Source organism: Staurois parvus, unplaced genomic scaffold, assembly GCF_062004578.1.
Source record: "Staurois parvus isolate SC_StPar_1 unplaced genomic scaffold, SC_StPar_1.0 ptg000175l, whole genome shotgun sequence".
Taxonomy (NCBI): Eukaryota; Metazoa; Chordata; class Amphibia; order Anura; family Ranidae; genus Staurois; species Staurois parvus.
Window position 1 is genome coordinate 2664326 of NW_028317971.1, and position 25056 is coordinate 2689381.

The 25056-nt window shown below is 39.4% G+C and overlaps 1 protein-coding gene across 1 annotated transcript in view; it reads right to left on the minus strand.

Annotated features, from left to right (window-relative positions):
- Nucleotides 1–25056, minus strand: part of EXOC4 (exocyst complex component 4) — a 634255-nt gene that overhangs the window by 221283 nt on the left and 387916 nt on the right. The window contains exon 11 of the mRNA XM_089676875.1: nt 14281–14500. Within this exon, the coding sequence (XP_089533001.1) occupies nt 14281–14500 (220 nt within the window). The remainder of the gene's footprint in view (nt 1–14280; nt 14501–25056) is intronic.

The following is a 25056-nucleotide window of genomic DNA, read 5'->3' on the forward strand; positions in this document are numbered from 1 at the left end:
ACTTATATCCCGGATAAGACACTATGTTTCTTTTCCCTTCTCTGCATGTTCCGTATATGGAGGAATAAACAAAGCAGCCAGTGAAGAAAGCACAAAGAGAGGAGACGAGGGAGAGGTTCAAGCTGCCAACACAGACTTATCACATTAACTAAATTGAATAACAACACCATCTCAAATTCAAAGAAAATAATTGACATTTCCCTTTTTTTTTTTTTTTTTTTTTTTTTTTTATGTTTTATTAATTTGTTATTATTTTATTCACATAGAATTGACATTCCAATTTTTCATTAATTTTTTATTAATATTTGTTATAATCACATATAATTTTCTAATTCATATTTATAAATTAATTTATGATAATTGTATATTTAAGCACCATAGAAGTAAGTAATGATTGGATTATAGGTGGTATATTAAGAAATTCACACAACCAAAAAAGGTTAATCACAAAAGGTTGATAATATTGGAGCGCGGTACAGTATAAGAATTCATAGTACAAGATATTAACTCTGCAGGGTGCCCAAACTTTTGCAGACACCATTTTTTTGTTTTCTGTTATTTTGAAAGTGTAAATGATGGAAATAAAATCTAACTTTTGTTGACAAAATATAAGAATGTCTAATCTGTAATTTGATGCCTTTTGGAGATTTTTCCATCTTTCCTTGGCTTCTTTATGCACATTAATACAAATTTTTAGCTGGGGTGCCCAAACTTTCGATCCCCACTGTATGCGGTGCGGTATATCGAATATGATTCGCACAGGAACCGCAGCGCATTCCTGTGCAAATCACATGCAATTTGTGTGCGGTGTCATTGGAGCCATACATTTTGTATGGCTCTAATGGCACCGCACCAAAAACGTGCAGGACTCTTTTTTGGGTCCGCACTAGAATCAGATCGCATGGGTACTCACACCTGTGCAATCCGATTCTGCACATCACACTGAGGTTTGCAGACCGCTTTCGGGGTGTTAACATACACACCCGCAGAGGTTTGAATGATGGGGTGAGATTCTGATGTGGTGCGGAATTCGCACAGAAAACACTGCAAATTCCACAACGCATCAGTGTGAACCAGGGCTGAAAGGAAAAGTCCAGCATTTTTAAGGTCAAAATTTTATAACTCCAGAGTAGTCTAGAAAGTCTAAAAAGTAAAATTAACTGCAGATGTGGAGCCTGTTTGGGGTTTCAGATGGGAACTCTCATTTGCTTTTTGGTGATCACGAGCAATCAAGGATATATTTCCATCTAGCTTTCAGGTCCTGTTCAGAACCACAACTTTTTTTCAGCACCAGAAAACACACACTGACATTTGAGACCCCAACTTACAACAGAAACCTATGCTCTCAGCCTCTGAATTCTCATTGCTAGTTGTACTATCAAAGGTATTTCTACTAAAATATAAAGCTATATTAGCGAAGATACATAAACATATTTTTTTGTCAAATTATTCATTCGAAGAGATTGAATTACTGGTATTATTATTTCAATAGGCTAACATATAACGTAAAACAAACTATATCTAAAGCCATTTTTTTTCCATTTTGGATACAGTAGGGAATGGTTGAAACCTCAGTGTTTTGGACAAGAATACAGCAATAAAAACCTAACAGTGGTTTTAATCCCTTCACACGCCATCCAAAACTAAAAATTAATAAAAGTTTTTCATGAATTTTACTTAATACTAGCCTGCAGGTGACATTTACCAATGGGTTAGGGGCAGTTAGAGTCTAACTCTATATTTAATTTCACTTTAAATAGTTTGTTTGGACCAAGCTGGTCGAAGCAAACTATTTCCTTTGCTAATAGATGCGGTTGTGATCAGCGCTGTATAAATTGATTGTAGTATCAGCCACATACAGCTACAGAATGGGGACTTCCCATCTGCTGAACAAAATTGAGTCAGGCTGTGTGCTGCTCAGCCATTTACTGGAAACCTTGTATTCTTATCAATATATACAAGTCTTCCTCTGATTGTCTGATTGTGACATCACATACCAGCCTCTCCACCTCAGCCTATCAGAGGAAACTTTGTAATCAGTGAAAAATACAAGGTTTCCTGTGAATGGCTGAGAAGTACTCAGCCTGACTTGATTTTGTTCTGGCAGCAGGTGGGAAATCCCCGTACCATTCCTGAAACACAGCTCTGTATACTATATGTTGCTGATGCTAACAGTTTATGCAGCTTTGACAGTGGTAGCATCTATTAGTATAGGAAATAGTTTGCTTAAGCCAGCCTGGCCCAAACAAACTATTTTAAGTAAAAGTAAACAAAGTTGAAAAAGAGTGGGGGGCCTTGTCAATTACATCAAATTGGCACCATCCCCAAAACACGTTAAGTAGAAACCATAGATGTCCATACATGTAGAAGTCATCTATGGTTTAAACAAAGTTGTAAACAGATTTGTAATTTTTTTAAATGTTTTTATGAAGTTTCGTTTAAATATAAACCGGGTGTGACAGAAAGACGATGTGTCACTGCGCCTGGTTTAGTAGTGAAGGTCCCTGGTCAGGTTTGAGTCTCACTAGGGACAGCTGGGTGTTGTCCACAAAAGAGAATATCCTTAAAACAGTAGTAAAGTTCGCTCTTTGCTTTATACCTACAGATAAGCCTATAATAAGACTTACTTGTAGGTATAGTAAATATCTCCCAAATGTGCGTTGTTTAGAAGATACGCTTTAGTAGCAGCCAGTGACATCACAAGCACATGCGCCCAGCTGGAGGTTTTCATTTTAAGGCAAGTCAGTCATAATGTTCTAGTTTGCAATGCATGCTAGCATATTTTGACATTATCCTGCAGGGGCCCAATTTTATTTAATTTTTTTTGTGATTTACTATTGCTTTAACTTAGCCAGTGCTCCCTCCTCAGAAGACAGATTGTTGCAGGAGCAGCGTATGTATAGATGGACACATAAGGCACCTATGTAGGCCTGTCTGACTTTACAAACAAGCACTCTGACAAAACCTGAGGGAAAAGTGCAGTCTGTGCTTTAAAAGACTACAGCAGACCATACATTATGTAATTTTCTTTCCTTCAACCAGGGGTTGAAGGAAAGAAAATTACTTGTTTTTATCTTTTTCATGCTGAGAACCCATGCGTGGGTAAACCTTGTATAAAAGGTACCTTCTTTTGGGGAATAAAGGTGGACAGGAGCCCTAAAATGTACTTATTCTGAGTGGACTGAGCTCCTGGAAAGCTCACTATTTGGAGTTAATAGTTTCAGCGCACAATATGTTTATTATGTCCCTTAACACCAATGTCCAGTATCTTAAAAAATGCCAGCACCTCAAATACAATATAAAGACAATGCCAAAAAATGAAACTGAGTAATAACAATTATGCTTAATACTGCAAATATATTTCAAAACATTTTTTGTATTTATTAGTAAGTCAGATATTAGGGGGCAAGGCAATTGAACATGCAGTTACTATATACTTTTTATTTAACATAAGAAAAGTGCCATTTTGACTGAAGATTTAAGTTTATGTTTTACTAATATGTACAATAAAAGTCATATGCACATAGCATAAGCAACACAGGTATGGAAATCTGGTTTAAATACAAAAATTGATTAAAAAAAAAAAAATCACATAAAATAAAATGAGTACTGTAAAAGCCAATACTAATGTTTATCTTTCAACGTTCTTTGTGCACCTTGAAATGAGGATAGTGGTATAAACCTTGAAGTCATAGAAAAATATATTTGCATTGTATGGCTACTGCTGAACATAAATGAATATTTCTAAACTTCCCATGCATGGGTTAATAGTCTGACTGGTCGAAATAACAGTGAATGGTTTTTCCTTCCCCTCTTTCCGCAGGCAGGTACAAACACTCCTCAAATCAATTTTCTCATCTTCGGTCAACACATTGTTCAAGGCGAGGCTTCATTTTCTTCCTACAAATATTGGGATGGATGCAGGTGTGAAATAAATCAAATCTTTGTAGACTCAGATTGCCTGTTTCCTTTGCTGTTTCATCAGCTCTGGTCAGATATGATGTCAAGCTTCATTTAAAGGAGACAGTCTTTTCTCTCGCCTGCATATCTCAGCTGCTAGTGAATGAAGATGGAAGACCAGAATGGCAGATTGTTTGCTCTCTTCATCTGCAGGGCAGATAAATGACAGCTTGATCTTTTATATCAGAGGCTTACTACACAGGAAGAACAAATGTAGCTAAAGTCCCCAAACAATGACAGGCAGCAGGTCAGTGGATTGACCCTGTCTCAGGAATAGCATATCGAAGGAAAATAAGCATAACACTTCAAGCTGGTGACGTTATGGCAAAGTAGTCTATAGTGCAAAATCACTGGCTCATATTCTCATCCACACATAGAAGGCCACGGCATTAAGTTTAGTGGTAAGGATCCTCTAAAGGTTATGTGACACTAATAACATCAACTTCATAGTGGAAATTAATTCTGGAAGATTGGCCCCCAAAAAAGGACCAGTTAGTGGTACTGCTTGTGTGGTCTTCCTGCATTGGATCTTTCCCCTATTACTGGATTATCATAGCTTGGTTCTGCACCATGTCTCTGTATGGAGGTGTCATCTTGGCATAAACAGGGCTTTGTTTCGCTATGTTGAAACCTCCAGCAAAAAAAATAGAGAGCAGTACAATAGTGACATCACCAAATCTCACTCCAAATCTCCTGAACTAGCAGAAACATTACAGTGCAGATATACAGTGATGAGACCTTAAGTACACCCACAGGCAAAGAAGTACACTGCTATGTTTCAGACAAAAAGGTACTGTACATTTTCAGGGTGCTACTCTCTCCTCTAACCACTGCTCACCAATCCAGGGGTTCACATAACAGGACTGGAGCAGACTAAAATAGGTAAGCGCACACATCTTTTTTTTTTTTTTTTAAACAGGGTAGGCAGAATGAGGGGGGGAATGAACATGTTTAAGCACAGTTAGTATTAGGCTGGAATTCAAATTTGACATTCTAGATCAGTGGTCTCCAAACTGAGGCCCTGGGACTGGATGTGGCCCTTTGCTTGCTTATGTCTGGCCCTTACAGCATTATTTCATCCACTGACACCAACAGTGGAGCATAAATCCCCCCATTGCCACCAATGAAGAGACACATTTCCTCCCAATGACACCAATGATGGGGCACAACTCCTACCTATGATACCAACGATGTGGCACAGTTCTCCCAGTGACACCAACAATAGGGCCCAATGACACCAACAATGAGGCACAATTCCTCTCAGTTACACCAATGATGGGGCACAATTCGTCTCGCTGACAACAATGGGGCACTGTTCCACTGAGATCAACAATGGGGCACTATTTCTCTCACTGACACCAAAGATGAGGCATTGTTTATGTCCGCTGATGCCAGGACAATTCCTACTCCCAATGTCCATAGTCCGCCCCACTAAAGTTTGAAGGACAGTAACCTGGCCCTTTGCATAGAAAGTTTGGAGACCCCTGTTCTAGATATTCTCTATAACATCACTTTGTCACATATATATATATATATATATATATATATATATATATATATATATCACAAAGTTTCACTTTAAAAGCCTAACCTTGCAAGAAGGCAACATAACCACAACAAAAAGGAATACAAGGGGGTGCCGCATCAATGAGTTTATTACAATTAAAAAGCCATCCTGTCCTGTTTTCAGCAATGGCTCTCCTTACTTCCTGGAACATTGGAATTGGCTTCCTTAATGACAAGAGGCTGTTTGATGCCAGAAGCGGCTCTTCCAGTGGACAGCTTCCATCCAGTGTGGCATGGCTACAGATAAGCTCTTTAATTTTATATTTATGCGAGTTTGCATTTGTCTTTTTAATCACAATAAACCCATTGATGCTGCACTTAGCTGGCGCCCCCTGTGTTCCTTCTGTAATTTCAGAGATTCGCTCCTGTCTCAGGTGGAGCTGCCTACTAAAGTGCAACACCCTTCCTATGGGATTTTTATTAACTTCTTAAGAACGTTAAATTAACTACCTATGCTACACAAGTGTATCTTTACATTTATCTAGGGGGGTAGAGGCCAACTTATGTGGATGGTGCATTAGCATTTGTTTGCACCACAATTTCATTTGCTGTTTGGACATGACCACAATATCTACTCCTAATGGAGATCCACAGTAATGCTGACAGCTGTCCAGAAATACCAAATCATATTGTGAAGAGTATAAAGTCAGCAAAAGGTCAGAAACAGGAGGTATTAACAAGAAATTCAGGTGTTGTAACTAGCCAATGTGAGCATAAAAACAGTAAAGAGCTTCAGCAAACTACTTGGTGTTGCACATGAAAAGAATGAAAATGGTTTCTAGGCTACAAGGCTCATGTCCTGCATCTGTTAGAGATCTCCCAATCCTAGGGACTGCCCTCAAGTCAAAACTATTCTCAGGACCTGCCCTTAGATTAAAGCACTTAACTCTGTTACTAATTCCCCTATGCTACCAGTGATAAAGAACCAGATTTCCCTCCAGAGCTTCAAGATGTCAGCTTACACACATTCTTGCTGGCAAACAAATGTTTCAGCTATCTAATCAATGGTCAACTCCTCTCAACCATTATGGCAGGCCTATCAGATTAGACACTTTCTTCTCTCCATTCTGCTCCATCAGGTCCATCTACCGAACCCAACAACTTTTGAAACCAAGTGTGCAAATACCTTGCCACTCCAGCATGGCCTCTCAATTGCATATGTCCCACTTGTCACTCCTCTAGATGACCATGTTCTTACTTGCCTTTCTGACTGGGAGAAAGATCTGTACCAAAAATGTAACTCCAAACAATGTGAGTTTATCCTCCTTTTCACCAACACGTCCTGCTGGATTCAACATTTTTTTCCACATCAGTCATTTCTGGACAGCTACTGTCTGATTAGCAGTGAGCCATTGATCACTACAAAATTTCCATCTTAAAAAACAGCCCAACAGGATTACACAGCAGGGTGTTTATAACAGGGGGTTGCAAATGAGAATTCATTTCTTGGAAGGATATTTTCACATAAACCTCCTGCTTCGATGTGTGGGGGTAGAAGAGCTTTGCCTCAGACCTCCTGGTGAGGCGAAGATGAGAAGCCTGATTGGCTTTCTTTCAACTGGAAGATAAAATGGCAAGGTGGTACTGAAATGTTGACCTGAGTCAATACATTTTCCTTCAGTGGGACATTGCCATCTGCTGGAGGATATCAAGGACAGCAGCATAATTCATGATCTTAATCGTATTTACTGATTGGACAGAGGACAGTAAAGGGGGCGTTGAAGAGGATTGCGTGTTTTAGAAAATGCCATGTCAGGCCATTTTTTTTTCTGTCCTGGAGCTCAATCAAGATATCGAATTTTGAGGATGGACTTCCATAGCATATCATCTGTTTTGTTCTTATACACACTGTTATTGTTCCTTTAGATTTCTATCTGTTAGTGATTTATTTTCTTTCTAAAGAAATAAGACCTTTGCTTCCTTAAACCAGTGTTTCTCAATCTTTTTTAGTCAAGGCACCCCTTAAAATTATGGACAGTCCCAAGGCAGCCTTTAACCACTTCAATACCGGGCACTTTTACCTTCTTCCTGCCCAGGCCAATTTTCAGGTTACAGAGCTCTCACACTTTGAATGACAATTGCGCGGTCATGCAAAACTGTACCCAAACTAAAATTTTATCATTTTGTTCACACAACTAGAGCTTTCTTTTGGTGATATTTAATCACCGCTGGGGTTTTTTATTTTTTGCTAAATTAAAAAAAAGACCGAACATTTTGAAAAAAACACATTTTTCTTTGCTTGTTATAAACGTTTGCAGATAAATAATTGTTCTTCATAAATTTAGGCGTATTCTGCTACATTTCTTTGGTGAAAATAACCCAAATCAGTATTTATTATTTAGTCTGTAAGAAAGTTATAGAGTTCACAAACTATGGGATATATCTGAAAATTGACCAATCCTGAAGTACTGACAGCCAATCTAATTTGTTGAGGCCCAAAAATGTCAGAACAGTACAGATATCCCTCAAATGACCCCTCTTTGCAAAGTAGACAGTCTGACATATTTCATAAGAGGCATGGCGAGTTTTTTAAAGTTGTAATTTTTTTGTCATAATTTTTCATAAAATGAAGATATTAAAAAAGTGCAGTACAGAAACAGCATATAACTGGCGTGGCGGTGATCAGTGACACTGACTGGTGACAGTATAAAAAAAAAAATAATAATTTTTTTCAATTTATTTTTTCTCTTTCTTTAAGATTTTTTTTTTCATATTGTACTATGACCAAAGTACAATACCATAGTAACATTATACTACTTTGGGGAAGTGATCAGTATTTTCTTTTTCTTTACACAATTTGATTGATTATAGTAAAGAATTTCTTTGCTATAAGCAAGTATTTAACTGAATGAAATCAATTCATTCAGGTTTTTATTGTTGTGATTAGCTGTGATTGGCCACGGCTAATCACATGACACAGATGGGCTGTGATTGGCCCAGCCTGTGCATGTGATTGCTGTGACCATTCACAGCTAGACACGCTTGTATAGAATGGATGGCATGAAAGGAAGCCATCCATTGTATACAACTGTCATGTGACCTACTGTGATTGGTCACAGCAGGTCACATGGTACTGGCAACGGGGCCAATCCACAGATCTGTCATTGGCCGTGTCTGAGGTACATGGCCGGTGACAGACCTCGCCACAGCGCAGCCCTGCGGGCATGCGAAACCGCGTTCCGGGCAGGACGCCATATGACATCCTCCTGGAGAGAAAAAGTGTTCGCCCAGCCACCATATGACCATAGACTGGGCGGCAATTGCAACCCCATTCGAAAATGTAAAAAACAATTCTAACAGTTTTATATAATGCAGTAACATACACACACATAGGACATCCGTTAGAAGTGATTTATTCTTCCAAAGCAAATACACTTTTGCTCACTGGTACTGACTAGTATTCCAATGTTTCTCTTCTTTCTCAGTTTTTCTCCACCACTGAGTTAATATGACCCCAGCACTGATGGATCGTGGCAGGGAAGAGTCAAACAAGGATGCTGTGCAGGCAACAGATATCCTCCTTATCAACTGATGTAATTGGTTGTCAGGATGCTGGTGGCTAGATGGTTGTAATGGTGCACAATGAAAACCTGTGGCCTTGTGTAACTAAAAGGCAGACTTGTTCCACCCACTGGCTTGTATACAAGTTTTGGCCAGTTTTTTTAAAACATTTTGCCAAGGAACCCCTGAAGAAACCTCAAGGCATCCCCTCTGGGTATAATTTACTTACCAGATGGTTTACAGTCCCACTGAAATTACATTGCATGTTCCCAAAATCGGGCCCTAACTGTTGGAGGGGCAAGACATGTCAAGGTACGCTATTTCAGATCTTCTGGTCTTGTCCATGGGTCCATCCCTTTTGGCTGAGTGTCTGAGACCTAATTCGAGATCTTACAGACCTTTCCCTTGAACATGACCCAGATGTCTCTCTACTGCATTTCAGTTAGCTTTCAAAGTGAAATTATTGCCATTCTTTAGTAAGACATCTCCTCAATGGAAATTCACTTCTCCCCCTTGGTAAATCAATTGATCACGTCTTTGAATAAGATAATGAAAATGGAGAAACTCACTCTATCCTTAAGAGGCCTGCTTCCAAAAGATGTGGTTTTACTGGACTCAATTCACATTTTCTGATAAGTACAAGAGCCTTGCTCAGCAATGGCAGTGATACTGTAGACCAGAGTGGGACTCTCCCCTCTCTTTTTCCCCTTCTCCTTTTTCTACCCCCTCCAGTCGTTTCATAGTTTTATCTGAAAAATTCTGGTGGGGTGCCCGCTTCCCCCATTAGGGACACATGCTTTCCCAATTCTTTATGTTCTCTATAACTATTCAGAATATTTTCCAAATGTGGCCTTTCTGAACACAAAATCTCTATGGATTAGACTTCTGCACCCACAACGTTAAAGAACGGTTTCCCATAATGCTATATGTCACATACATTTTGTGTATATTGCTGATATGGGACCTGTACTTTTGGTTGACTATCTGAACTATGCATTATTTGTTCAAATTGTCGCTATAAATAAACAATTTACAAAAAAACGGTTCATAGAGAGAAAGGACTATGAAACGTAACAGGTTACAATGGTGCTGTTAAATGAGGAAATACTTTTTTTGCTGCCTTTTCCCAATACCGTTAATTTTTAACAGAGTTACAGTTTGATAAAATGTGTAAATTATTGAAAATATCATTACAGATAAAATAAAAGTTTAAAAAAATAGAACATTTTGCTCTCCTCTCAATGATCACGGACACTGGGTAATTTTTAATTCCCACTGATGCCAAGACACTTTTCCCACCTACTGTCTATTGATGCCAGGGCATTTTGGTTCCTCAATACCACTGATAATGGGGCATTTTTTTTCCCACCTACACACCTACTGTTACCAGGGCAATTTTTCCCACCTACAAACCACAGTCGTGTTTCCATTTGTGGCAGTACAGTACTGTTTCTCTGTGGGAATGTGTTTGCTTATGTTAGTATGGTAAGGATTATGTCTCTGTGTCTCATTCTTTCTAAATGTGTCAGTACTATACTCATGTCATCTCTGAGGACAAATTACTGGTTGTGATTGTGTTAATTTGGGTTGGATTTGATCATTATTTTGCTAATGTTAAAACACTGTAAATCTTTGTGAGTTGTTTTTGGTACTGTATTTTGTGTGCGTGTTGGGGGAAGCAAAAAGTATAAACCCTGCCCTGACAGTTATGCTACTTATGTTCCATGTCACAAGTCCTATCCATTTATATCCATGACACTGCAATAGCAATTTGTAAGTTAATAGCTTACTGACAAAGGTGCTTTAAAAATTCTGAAATAATATAAATCATCATTATGAAAAACAGATGTAAAAAAAAAAAAAAAGACCAAAGTAAAATAACGGAGAAAAAGATTATCAAATAAATCATAAAAAACCCCAAGAAATTAAAAAAAAATCCTTGTAAATAAACATAGAAGATAACCACTGCTGAAATTCTTCTTAAATTGTTATGGAAGAATTGAGTTCATTTTAGAGGTGTATTCAAGTTGAAAATGTCAAATATTGCACTGTAAACTTCACTCACGTGTAAATGAAACAGCATCATGTAAGTGAAAAGTATAAATTTTTGATATAATGAAAAGATCAATTGAGCAAAGGTTAAAAACAAATGTCTTACAGCCAAAAACTTTTCAGAGGGGAGCTATTGATTACTACTCCAGCTGACAATCTGCTGCAGCATTAGTGCTTGAATGTGCAGAAATGAGAACTCATGCAGGTTTACACAGAGACAAGAAAATCAATGTGTCAGCCTGGGAAGAAATGTGACCACAGTCTGTCGATCAGAGGGGAACATGGGTTACTGCCAGGGAAAATTTCTACACAAGAGTCTCCATGTACAACACCCTGGCTAACCTGTCACCAAATGCTGTTCTTTGCATGGGATATTGTACTCTGCCTTTGAGAAAAAACACATTTGTGACCAAAATTACCTTCTTGATCTACTGAACTACCTTGGAGTGTAAAATTATCAAAAGCATCATTATAATCCTGATACTGCCTAGACGTTATACAGAATTGAATCATGTGGGAAAGGGGAAGAGACACACAGTGTGTAGTTCAAGTGTTGTGGAAAAAGGATGTCCACCTACTTTTATGATGTGCTTGCTATTTGCTTATCCCTGCAGATGACTAGCAGCTGAGATGCTTCCCTTAATGAAACCAGTAAGGGGGGAAAGTTAGGAGTTTCCACTTACATTGGATGATGGCTTCCCAAGCATTAGAGATGGCCTGAATTCCTAGTGGGCAACACTGAGCATAACATGTAAACTATCTGGGTTGAGTGCATAGGGTGGTGGCTAAAGGAGAGCGGGTAGATGCCACATGAGTTTCAAGCAAAGTGGGATGCAGCATACTGGTGGTTTATGGTAGACATAAGTATGAGCAGGCTGAAGGATCCCCCTTCAAGATGGGCTGTACTGCCAAGTGTTCGGGTTCTGAAGCTGCCAAATACAAAGGATGCTCAAATCTACAACATGTTATTCAATTACTACATACTGTTCATGTTACTGTCGTATAATCATGTTACTGTCAACTAACAGGCAAACCACATTGACAAGTGTATTGAAATGTTTCTAAATCTCATTTTTCAGGGATTTATCTTGCTCTCTTCATGTTATGTGACTCTTTAGCAGAGTTCTAATCAGTACTTCTGTGGTAGGAAGAGCAGAAGCATTTCTATATCATGTCCTGCTATGTGGAAGAGTCCAAATAACCTTCATATTCCACTTAGAGCAAGCATGAGGAAGAGAAGTACATCTGGAAAAGCATATACGGATATTAATGTCTACATCAGTGCTGGCTTACAGTCTTGATGAGTGACAATGGGCTACTAGCAATTCAAATGCCATGTCTCTCAGTTGTTACCTGCATACATGAAATTTGGACAAAAAAGGTTTTTTGGGCCATAAACTGTAACTGAATTGCTAGATTAAGGAAACAAGGATTTTATGGGAAATCTATTAACATTTCTGTGAAAACTTACAATGTTTACAGTCAGCACTGGGTTCCACTTTAGGTGGCATGATTGCATCTCTAAAACCAAATTTGAATATAAAGCCGGCATTGAAGATATAATTGTGTCAATCAGTAACAAGCCTGTCATCTTTCACCTAGTGGGTACAGCAGGTTATGGGTCTGCAATCTGCAGGATTAGTGTCCCTTACAGTTTGAGAACTGTTGCAGTGGAGTTAGCCCCTGGGGCAGAATGCTTTGTGATCCTGAAAATGAGGTGATCTGCTAAGAGGAACCTGTCAGCAAAGGCTTAATAGCCATAGTATACTCTGCCCCAATTCCTCCTCCTTTTCTTCAGCATGACCATATATCTTATTGGACATCACATTTTAACAATATCTAGATTAGTATAACATTGGGCGCCATTTATTAACACAAGTGTGTCTTCAATCATTTGCATTTTAAGTGCAAATACATTAGCTTTAGGGCTAGCTTACATAGGATGCAGTCCAGTACATTTTTTTCTGCATCACAAATGCATGCACAGTGTTTTCCATGTATTCCAATGGCCCTAGTTCACACCATTGCAAAACGTTTCAGTTAGTTTCCGATGCAGAAAAAAAAATAGAACATGATGCCTTTTTTCTGCACAGAACTGTACTGGAACATAGCAAACTGCATCAAAACTGCACCGGAACAGAGTGTGGTGTGAACTGTAAGCAAAAAAGTATCCGGAATGCATCCGGAGTGCGTTTTTGTGGTGTGAACTGGCTCGTAATCTTTGGGTTTGTTTTGAAACCATATGCAGTTAAAGCACAAAGGCTAGGTGGTTGGCACTCCTACTAGCGTGGTAGGTTTGAATCCCAACCATGACACTACCTGCCTGCAGTTTGCGTGTTCTCCCTGTGCCTGTTTGGGTTTCCTCTAGGTACTCTGGTGTTCTCCCACAATACTGCTAGTAGGTTAATTGGCTCCTGTCTAAATTGGCCCTAGTATCTATTTAAATGAGAGACTTTACAATGTAAGCTCATCGAGGGCATGGACTCATGTGAATGTATAATATATATGTAAAGTGCTGAGTAAATTGACTGTGCTATATACAGTATATTTAAATGAAAGCTTTTGAGTTCTTTCAACAATTAAAGCCACATTTACACATATACAAGTTCTAATTTTTTTTTAAGTTATCCTTTGTTTATTCTGTTAAAGTCGATCTTTGGAAATGTCGTTCCCCCCTCACTAGATTTTATCCCCATTCTCCTTTAACTAATCGATGGGGCTAAAAATACAAAAGCTAGCTAAAAGGGCCTTTTATGTACCTAAATCAGTGGTCATGTGATGTGCCAGCTTTGAGTTCTCTTCTGTCTAAACTACAGAGGATGAGGGTGTTTTTTTTTTCTTCAGGTGTCCACATTCTTATCTGGTTGACATGAACACTTCCTATTGCCTATGGGGTTCTCTCAGGCTTCAGAAGACTGCAAAAGCAGGATAACGTTACCATAAGAGGACTGATTAGCATGGGCACAGACTGCAATCACTGGATCATCTCTCCATTCATGGAAAAGGCTTGGCCAGGGGATACATTACCGTGGAGGTAGGCAAAAAAAGGTTTTAAAGTAAATGGGTGGGAGGGGAATGAGCAAGTTTTATATAACAAAGCCTGATGTTTTTACCCATTCCCACCCTAGCCAAAATTAAAAAAAGGTTCTATTTGGACATCCATTTTAACAATGTTCATAACATGAGAAAAAATGCATGTACCTGTAAAAGTGGTCTTTGGACTCCCAGGACTTTCATGGTATCAGCACTTGCCAGAATCTTTAAAGGATCTGACACCTTGGTGACTCCTTCAATTTCTTTGTTGATTTCAGCTAACACCTGACTGAGGAAGATGTTTTTGATGTACATAGTAAGAAATTCTCTCAAGGGGCATTGTTTAGTTTGTCCAAAGCCAATAGCGTGTTCAATCTCTTGAATAAATCTAAAACAAAGAAAGAGACAAAACATTAGAGCACATTTTCATTAACAATATTACTGTAGAGTTTAATGGTCATGCCATACATTTTGCATGTATATCACACCCACTGGCACATTAAGCCATCTGGCTTGAACTGATAACAAGAAAAAAGTGTTTCTACAACCTGTAGAGATTTGCTATAATACAAAAGAAACATGAAATTGTGCAGATTTACATATTTGAACTATTTCACAAGCCAGCTTTCCTCTTTCAAATATACAACAATAAAACAACAAATTCAAATAAAACAACAATACAACAGTGTTAGTTAGAGAGCCAGGAGGACTGTGACATACAGTATCTCACAGACCTGAGTACACCCCTCACATTTTTGTAAATATTTTATTATATCTTTTCATGTGACAACACTGAAGACATGACACTTTGCTACAATGTAAAGTAGTGAGTGTACAGCTTGTATAACAGTGTAAATTTGCTGTCCCCTCAAAATAATTCGACACACAGCCATTAATGTCTAAACCACTGGCAACAAAAGTGAGTACACCCCTTAGTGAAAATGTCCAAATTGGGCCCAGTTAGCCATTTTCCCTACCCAGTGTCACACTCATTAGTGTTACAAGGTCTCAGGTGTGAATGGGGAGCAGGTGTGTTAAATTTGGTGTTATCACTCTCACTCTCTCATACTGGTCACTGGACATTCAACATGGCACCTCATGGCAAAGAACTCTCTGAGGATCTGAAAAAAAGAATTGTTGCTCTACATAAAGATGGCCTAGGCTATAGGAAGATTGCCAAGACCCTGAAATTGAGCTGTAGCACGGTGGCCAAGACCATACAGTGGTTTAACAGGACAGGTTCCACTCAGAACAGGCCTCGCCATGGTCGACCAAAGACGTTGAGTGCACGTGCTCAGCGTCATATCCAGAGGTTGTCTTTGGGAAATAGACGTATGAGTACTGCCAGCATTGCTGCAGAGGTAGAAGGGATGGGGGTCAGCCTGTCAATGCTCAGACCATACGCCACACACTGCATCAAATTGGTCTGCAAGGCTGTCGTCCCAGAAGGAGGCCTCTTCTAAAGATGATGCACAAGAAAGCCCACAAACAGTTTGCTGAAGACAAGAACACTAAGGATATGGATTACTGGAACCATGTCCTGTGGTCTGATGAGACCAAGATAAACTTATTTGGTTCAGATGGTGTCAAGTGTGTGTGGCGGCAACCAGGTAAGGAGTGCAAACACAAGTGTGTCTTGCCTACAGTCAAGCATGGTGGTGGGAGTGTCATGGTCTGGGGCTGCATGAGTGCTGCCGGCATTGGGGAGCTACAGTTCATTGAGGGAACCATGAATGCCAACATGTACTGCAACATACTGAAGCAGAGCATGATCCTCTCCCTTTGGAGACTGGGCCACAGAGCAGTATTCCAACATTGTAACGACCCCAAACACGCCTCCAAGACCACCACTGCCTTGCTAAAGGAGCTGAGGGTAAAGGTGATGGACTGGCCAAGCATGTCTCCCGACCTAAACCCTATTGAGCAACTGTAGAGAATCCTCAAACGGAAGGTGGAGGAGCGCAAGGTCTCTAACATCCACCAGCTCTGTGATGTCATGATGGAGGAGTGGGAGAGGATTCCAGTGGCAACCTGTGAAACTCTGGTGAACTCCATGCCAAGAGGAGTAAAGCAGTGCTGGAAAATAATGGTGGCCACAAAATATTGACACTTTGGGCCCAATTTGGACATTTTCACTTAGGGGTGTACTCACTTTTGTTAACATTGGTTTAGACATTAATGGCTGTGTGTTGAGTTATTTTGAGGGGACAGCAAATTTACACTGTTATACAAGCTGTACACTCACTACTTTACATTGTAGCAAAGTGTCATTTCTACAGTGTTGTCACATGAAAAGATATAATAAAATAATTACAAAAATGTGAGGGGTGTACTCACTTCTGTGAGATACTGTATATAACCTTCATCCATGAACATCAACATATGGTTCTTCATTATGCAAGACCATATACAGAGTGAATAAAACATTTTTTCTCTGCACAAATTAGTACAGCTACACCCATATTTATTGCAAAATATCCTCAGAGAGATACAGTCCTTGCATGGAAGGCATTCCATAAACATCTAGGAATTTTTGGGAAACCTAATTTCATAAAAAAATACCTAGCTTTTCTATAAGAAATGGCATAATAAGGGTACATTTATTGAAAGATACGGTGACAATTGCGCAGTCATGCAACACATGAAATTTTTATAATTTTTTTCACACAAATAGTTTTCTTTTGGCTGTATTTAATCACCACTGGATCTTTTATTTTTTGCACTATAAACGAAAAAAAGACCAAAAATTTTGAAAAAAAAAGTTTTTATGTTTCTATTATAACATTTTGCAAACATGTAATGTTTCTCCATCACAGATGTGAGTCGATGCATTGATAGGCAGCATTGACAGGCTGCACTGATGAGGCGGCACTGGTTGGCATTGATGCGGAGGCACTGGTGAGGCTGCACCGATGGGCACTATTAGGCAGAACTGATGGGCAGCACTGTTCGGGACTGATGCGCAGCACTGCTGGGCAGTTTTGGGGCTGCACTGATAATCAGGGTGGATGATTATCAGTGCAGAGGTCTCCTTTGACAGTTTTTTGTTATTGGCAGTACTTTCCTCACACCGTGACGGCGTAAGGAAAGTACTGCCGATAGCCATCAAATGTATTTACATGGTGATCAGCTGTGATTGGACACAGCTGATCAAGTGGAAAAAGGCTGCTGGAATTGGCCTTTTACCATGTCATGTGATCAGCTGTGTCCAAAGAACACAGCGATCACAGAGAGCGCCAGGTGCACGCCACTGGGAGCACATTCTGGGAAGACATCATACGACACCCTCCGAGAACTGTACTGCGCTATAGCTGTCATTCGACAATTGCTTGGTCAGGAAGTGGTTAAATAAGTCAGACTCCACCTACACACCCCCTAAGGAGGTTCTAATTGTTGATGCCTAATCTGGAACATGGGATTGGGATTCTAAATTAATGGATTTGAAATGGTGGCAAATGTAGTGGTGAACTTACATTAGATTTTCATAAATTTAGATCAGAAAGTATACATTAAAAGTAGATCAGAAAGTATATATATAAATTTTTTTGTGCCATTTGTTCAAGTATATTTCTTTTATCTATAGGCACTGTTTAAATGAAGGTCTAATGTCTGCCTGTTCAAATATATTGAAAAAGCAAAATATTTCCACAAAATGGACTAACTTTTTCACATGACTATAGAAACAGCAGTTGAATACATGCAGAAAGCCTAGGTAAATGTAAGTAAAGCGATTATAAATGACAACTGGAAAAGTAATTATAAATGAAAACTGCAGGAAAATGCAGCTTTAAATCATGCAAAGAGGTTATTATGAATTCAAAATGTATCTTAAAGTGTACTACCCAGCAAATGTTCAAGTGATTGTGTCCTAACGGTTCCTTACTACATGCTGATCTAATGCACATAATATGGATTTACCCTTCAATTCAGAAAATTCGGTCCCAAAGTATAACTGTTATGATTACAATACTGCATTACAGAAGGGTGAGTCCATAATAGAGTTTATTTCATGATTGGTAGTTACTATCTCAAAAACAGAAAATTTAACAATGATCTAAAGTGCATTTAGGATCAAGAACAATTGCTGGATTTAAACTGTTCTGTGTGCATGTAGCTCACATACTAAAGAGCACTTGGAGGTGTGAAAGGGCCCAACTAGTTTCCCTTTGTCTTGCACACTAAACTGCAGGGCCATAGAAGTGAACCAGTCACAAACAAGAGTGTAATTTCTATTTTACATGCATGAATGAATCAAAATGGGGCAGCACAGTGGCTAAATGGTTAGTACTTCTGCCTGGCAGCACTGGGGTCACAGGTTCGATTCCCAACCATGGCACCACCTGCCTGGATTTTGCATGTTCTCCCTGTGCCTGCGTGGGTTTCCTCTAGGTACTCCCGTTTCCTCCCACACTCCAAAGATATGCTGGTAGGTTCATTGGCTCCTGTCTAAAATTGTCCCTAGTATGTGTATGTATGAATGTGAGTTAGGGGACCTTAGATTGTACGCACCTTGAGGGTTAGGTCACTGATGTGAATGTACAATATATATGTAAAAGCGCTGCGTAAATGGACGGCGCTATTTAAGTACCTGAAATAAATAAATAAAATGGACGGGTTAGGCCTTCAGTATATTGTAGCTTGCCAGTTCTTAGGCCTCATTCACATGGGCATACTTAAGCGCATGCACAGGTAAGGGCCCTGTTTGCCTGTATTCAAATAGAGAAAGGTTGGCACCCTGGAATTCAATTCAAATTAAAGTTCTTTCTTTGTTACATACCCATAGAGATACAAAGGGATCCTATACACAACAGATGCTAATGAATTTCCACCCTTAGGGGTCTTAGTCCTACCAATGTTTGCTTGTACTGGGGTGCATGCTTTTCCATGTATGATTCACGAGGAGCAGCATATCAAGATTGAGCACTGAAGAGTACAATTGCATAATTTTTGGTCACATTTTCAAAAAGGGGACAGTATTATATAATTTTGAATATGAGTTTTATGATTTTCATTTATTGTTGGGTGATACCACTCATGTATGTTTTTCACTAATGTGATTATTTGTTTATCGGTTTGTTGAGTATATATTTAGTTTTCAACACTAGTGAACGCGGCAGTTTTTGTTTTAGTGGTTTGATTTATTTGTATTAGAATATCACATAAAGGTTTTGGCATAGTTCACACTTATAGAGTCAATATATTTTGGCTTTTTAGCGCACAAAGACATTTTAATATAATTTTTAGATAATTTATGTATCAATATGGATTGCATAACTGCCCTTGTATCTATCTTCATACTACTTCCTGCAAGCCCTGTAGAGCAGAAATTATAGGGAATGGGAGCATATACACTGTGAATCAATCTGGCTCTCTTGCTTTGAATTCCAGCATATTGTTAGGCACTTTAGGAAGGGTTTGGACAACTTACAAAACGACAAAACAAAAGGACCCCAGGTATAAGAATGGTAGGTAAAACAACAATCAATTATCTAGTCAGCTGTTTGACTGGAGTTTTGCATTACCAGCATTATCTTTTTTCCCCATACTTGTAGCAATTTTTCTCTTGAGTTGAATCATATTACTGTACTCTCAATTTCCTGCAAACCTGTATCTCTGTAGTATACCCCTCTGAAGCTGCAGTAGCTATCTTGAGCGCGTTTTCATTTCCTGCAAACAACTTCACTCATCATCATCAATCTCCTCTCCTGATCCATAATGTCTTTGGCCTGCCTCTTACAGCCATTATGCTCTCTCGGCCATCAATAACTTTTATTCTTTGTCATGTAGGCATGGTCTTTTGGGTTAGCATTAGTCACTTTACTACTGTTCCTGAGCATTAGAAAAAAAAAATTACATTCCAGCACACCTTTAGATGTCCTTCTTGCTGGTCACTGGGTGATGCAGACTTTAGCTGTGCAATCTGCTGATCAGTTGTTTCATTACACTCTATTAGTATGCACCACCCTGTCCTGCAGGGATCAACTTCTAATGGGGTTCTAGGACTCGTTTTTTTCATTTAACACTTGTCAAAGCAGCAGTACAGAGGCAAGGGACCATCCATCAAGGCAGGCAACATTTACATCAACAAACCCAAGAGCCAGCCCGCTGCTTTGTAGGGCTCTTGACAGAAGATCAGAGTGCAGAGTGCAGCCCCTATAACCAGACTTGATCTTACTCCAAAGCAAAGATCAGAAAAAAACCTCAGTGAAGACTGAGAGAAAAGGGGGAAAGAACAAAAGGTATTATATGCATAGGTTACACTTCAGCTTCAACAGTTAATTAAAAATTGTCTGGTTGCACAGGGTAAGTGCTGCAAACTTTTCCAGACAGCTCCAGGACAGCTGGGGTGTGGTGTACTGAACATTTAGAATGAATTACACCTCTGATAGCTGTGTGTGCATACTGAGTTAAGGCTGGGAATAGCTCTCCTCCAGTGAGATCCCTGCTGTTTGTGCACGAATGCAGAATTCTACACTAGACGCACAGCTTCGGATCTTGCTGCCTCAGCACTCCAACTCCCAACAGCTGCCTTTATTATCCCTATTTACAAGTTATATCTCCCTGTTGTATTTTCCTGCATTATAACAAAAAGTTCTGCAGCTCTACCCGACTGTAAACAGGTTAAGATTTGTTATAAATTCTTACAGATTAAGTAAACTGATTACAAATATGGAATAAACAGATCTACATAGTGCACTCTATGAATGTTTTTCCCACATTAATAAACTGACTAAATGAAAGAATAAAGAAAGACGAGTAACAATCGGTCTGCAGTTGCAAACCAAGATAGCTTTCTTGGATGAAGAAACAATCAAGGAAGACCCATTTCTCCCTGCTCTAGAACAGGTATGTCAAATTCAAATGAAACAGAGAGGCAAACTGAACAGCACAATTTTGCAAGAGACACAATTGTTTTTTTTACAAATTTGCGTTTAAAATTTTTACACACGTTTTAGAAAACCAGTGCTAACATATAGTGTTTAGTATTGCTATAATGCTCTTTACCACAAGGGCTTACCTAAATATTCTATTCATTTTAATATTCTATCAGTTAGACCAGGCATGTCCAAAGTCCGGCCCGCGGGCCATTTACGGCCCGGGGGTCGGTTTAATACGGCCCTCCAACAGCCCTCCCTGCTCTGTGTAATGTGGCCCTCCCTTCTATGGCAGACAGTCTTCTGCTTGAGAGCAGAAGGCAGTGCGCATGTCTGACTGCGGCGCGTTCTCCCTGGTCTGTGTAAATGCGGCTGTTGCACTTAATATATATTTATAGTGCCGCGCTCCTACTATAGGTTTTTTATCACATATAGTGTGTCACTCATCTAAATAAATAAATAAATCAAATAATGATAATAGATAATAAGTGATTGATGTGACATATAAATCAATATTAGAATTATACCAATAAAAGTGCTAACTTATACCATATGTGCTCAGTCAATAATAATATTACAATAAATAGTGCAAGTATAATTCATATAGTGCATAAATAAATAAAAAAGGCTGTTGCACTGCCCTCCCTTCTGTGGCAGACAGTCTTCTGCTTGAGAGCAGTGCGCATGCGTGACTGCGCCGCGCTGGGAGCGACAGAGGGCAGTGACGTCAGGGCCGGGCTTCCAGCGTGAAGTGTGTTTCTCTTCCCCTCCCGGCTGCCGAGCAGAGACTTCAGCTCCAGCTACCTTTTTCACCCTTCGCATTAGTGCAGGTAAGTTTTTTTTAAATTTATTTTCAATACATTGTGAAAACTCAGCTGTCAGTTGCTCTTAATGTTATGAAATGAAAAGTATGTTGTTTGCAATTAACTTGGCATAAAATAATTTATTTGCATTTAATTGTAATGGTTCAAAGAATGTTCGGAAAAATGTTCGGCCCTCCACCATGTTCACTTCATCCAATCTGGCCCTCTTTGAAAAAAAGTTTGGACACCCCTGAGTTAGACACTCACTAGACAGTTGTTGCTATATCTATAAAGATTTATTTTTCAATAAGATTGTAACGTGTGGCTGTACAGGGGGAAGAGACAAACCTACTTTATTTTTATACAAAGTACCAGGTGAAAATAAAAAGAGGAAAGCCTAAATAGAAAACTAATGCAGCAATTACATTTAAGAATTGGTTAGCTGCAGAATAATAAAGGTTTTCTTTTGGGTTTAATACCTCTTTAATGCATATGGGTTCTCGTTTTACAAAAAACAGCAAAGTGGGGAGAAAAAAAAAAATAAAGAAGCTAAGGTACTGTCATGAAAATGCAGAGAACACGTTACTGTCCTCTGGTTAAGAACGAGCCTGAATTAATTTAACGGCACAACATATTATTTTGGATGCTAAATGATTCCCAAGTGGCTGCTTAGGGTTTGTATTAATTGCAAGGTAAGTCAGTGTATAATGACTTCCCTCTCTGGTCTGCATGTCAGTACAAAGAATTGGTAAATAACAAAATGTGGGTGGGCCAAATCTTACTTGCCCTCTTTCAACTTCTGTGTAAGCAACACGCGCTTCTGGGAGCGTGGACTTCATTATTATCAGATTAGTTATGCTACAGTTGCCTGCGCTTCTGCCGGCTTATTTCAATCAGATAATAACGGTATAATAACTGGCTTTGTGTCTGTCAATCCAATTACTTCCTACTTTGTATGTGTCGACATTCTATTAAAATCCGCAGACACATGTCAGGCTTTATTATTACCATCCGATTGTATAATTAGCTTCCTCCATGGAAAAGCTGATCAATGGATCTTAGTTTGTCAATCCCTTTTGTAAACAAAGTAAGTTTAGCAATATTTATCAATGCATACGGCAGGGGGGGGGTGGTGTTAGGCAACTTTAGGATTTGTTCACACTGGCATTGATAAATCTGTGACTCTAAGCAGTTATATGACATTTCTAAATGCATTTAAATGCAGGTCATGATTTGCATTGTATGTTTACCTGCATCCTGATGCGTTCAATTTAGCTGCATTTAGAGAAGACAGAATCCTGTGCATCCAGGGTAAGACCGAATACCCTGAACATGTCTAAATGCACAACGGGAGGGATTTCTGTGGTTAAAGGAAAGAAAATTTCACAATGTATGGTCTGTCTAAGAAAGGCAGGTATCTATTTTTGCAACTTGGAGGCACCTAAAGATTTATTGGGATACACATGATTTATGATTTGTAAGGTTTGAAATAGAAGTGCAGGTTTCAAAGCTCTTTAGTTAGTTTGGGTAAAGCAGGCCCAAACAAACTATATTCATTAAGAAAAGATGTGCTCACTGTGTGCTGTATATATATAATATACTATAATAGCATCAGCTGCTAGTGCTGCTTTGTTCTGGAAGCGGTACAGGCGACTTCCTATCTGCTACCAGAATTAAAACTAGTGGGGCTGAGTGCTGTTCCACAATTCAGGAGACTGTATTTTATCAATGAACACAGCGCTTCCTCTGAATGGCGTAGACAGGCAGGCAAGATGACATCATGATCTCCACAGGGAAGTCGCTTGTACTTCTGACAAAACACATCTTTATTTACTGTATGTATGCTACTACAGTATATTACAGCCAGGGCTTTTTTCAGTGGGATCGCAGGGGAACCCAGCTCTGGCACCTCCAGCACTGAACGTTTGTAATAGCAAGGGCTGCTAGGGTGTGCTGGAGGGTCTATTGATGCTGGCTGCTCTGCTAGGGGATCAATTGTTACTGATGGGAATCTATTTTTGCATGGGGGTCTATTGTTGTTGGGGGGGGGTGTCAGTTGCTGCTGGGAGAAATCTCCTGTTGAGGGAGGGGTCTATTGTTGCTGGCTGCTGGTAGATCTGTTGTTGCTGTTGGGGGTCTATAATTACTGGAATAATATTTTGTTGTGGGGGTCCATTGATGCTGGGGGGTTTCTATTATGTGGGGGATCAATTATTGCTGGCTGCAAGGGATCTACTGTATTTGACAGCTTTTCTTATGTTTCTGTTATCATCAACACATGACATACAAACTATTTAGCACCACAAAATGATACTAGGTTCTCTAAAAGGGGCATAATAATCATTATTTTTGGGTATAGGGGCACATGGGACCTCCTCCCATGATGCAGTGCTCAGGCCCAGAGGCCAATTGTTAGGCACAAACACTGTCACATGATGGAGATACTGGCATCCCTCCCTCTGATCTCTGTCACCAGCCAACGCTGGGTATTTTGCAGATGGAAGAAGAAGTGGCACGTGAATACTGGTAGAAAAGTGGTAAATATTATGACGAACAGACTCTGTCACCCCATTTATTATTACTTATTATCACTTATGTCCAGAGAACATAGTATGGCAGGACCTAATTCCTGTGCTTGCTTTTTTGAATTTTTGCTATATCCTTTTAAAGCAAATACAGGCTGTAGAACTAACTCAGATGTTGTCTTATTGGCTTTACTTTTTGCAGATTAAGTCCTGGTTCACACGATAAGCCAGCAGAAGCGCAGGCAACTGTAGCAGCCAGCGTTTGCTCAGGCATGGTAACCCACTCCTTTGAATGGGTGGCTGTGCCATGTGAACCGTGGCTGTGCCGCGTGAACCGCAAAAAAAAGGCGCATACACCTTTGTAAAAACATATCTGCGGGGAAACCGCATGGTCTTTTTGACTGTGGTTCCCACACCCGTGATTGCGTTGCAGGCTGAGATAGTTACATAGTTAATCTGGCTGAAAAAAGACAAAAGACCATCCAGATCAACCATTTAAATAGATGCATGGGGGTACCATTCAGAATGAACGGCAGCTCTGCACATCTCACAAGAGCAGCGCAATTTGGTTTTGGGTGGTTGTGGGTGCTGAAATAAGGTCAGTTGGTTTTCTTGTTTAATTTTTCAGTGAAAATGGGAAAATTACAGATGAAATACAATGTTTTTACTGCCCTAGAATGCACATATTGGCTCCAGAGAGCAGCTAAACACACAAATCAAACCTCTATACTCATTCCGATT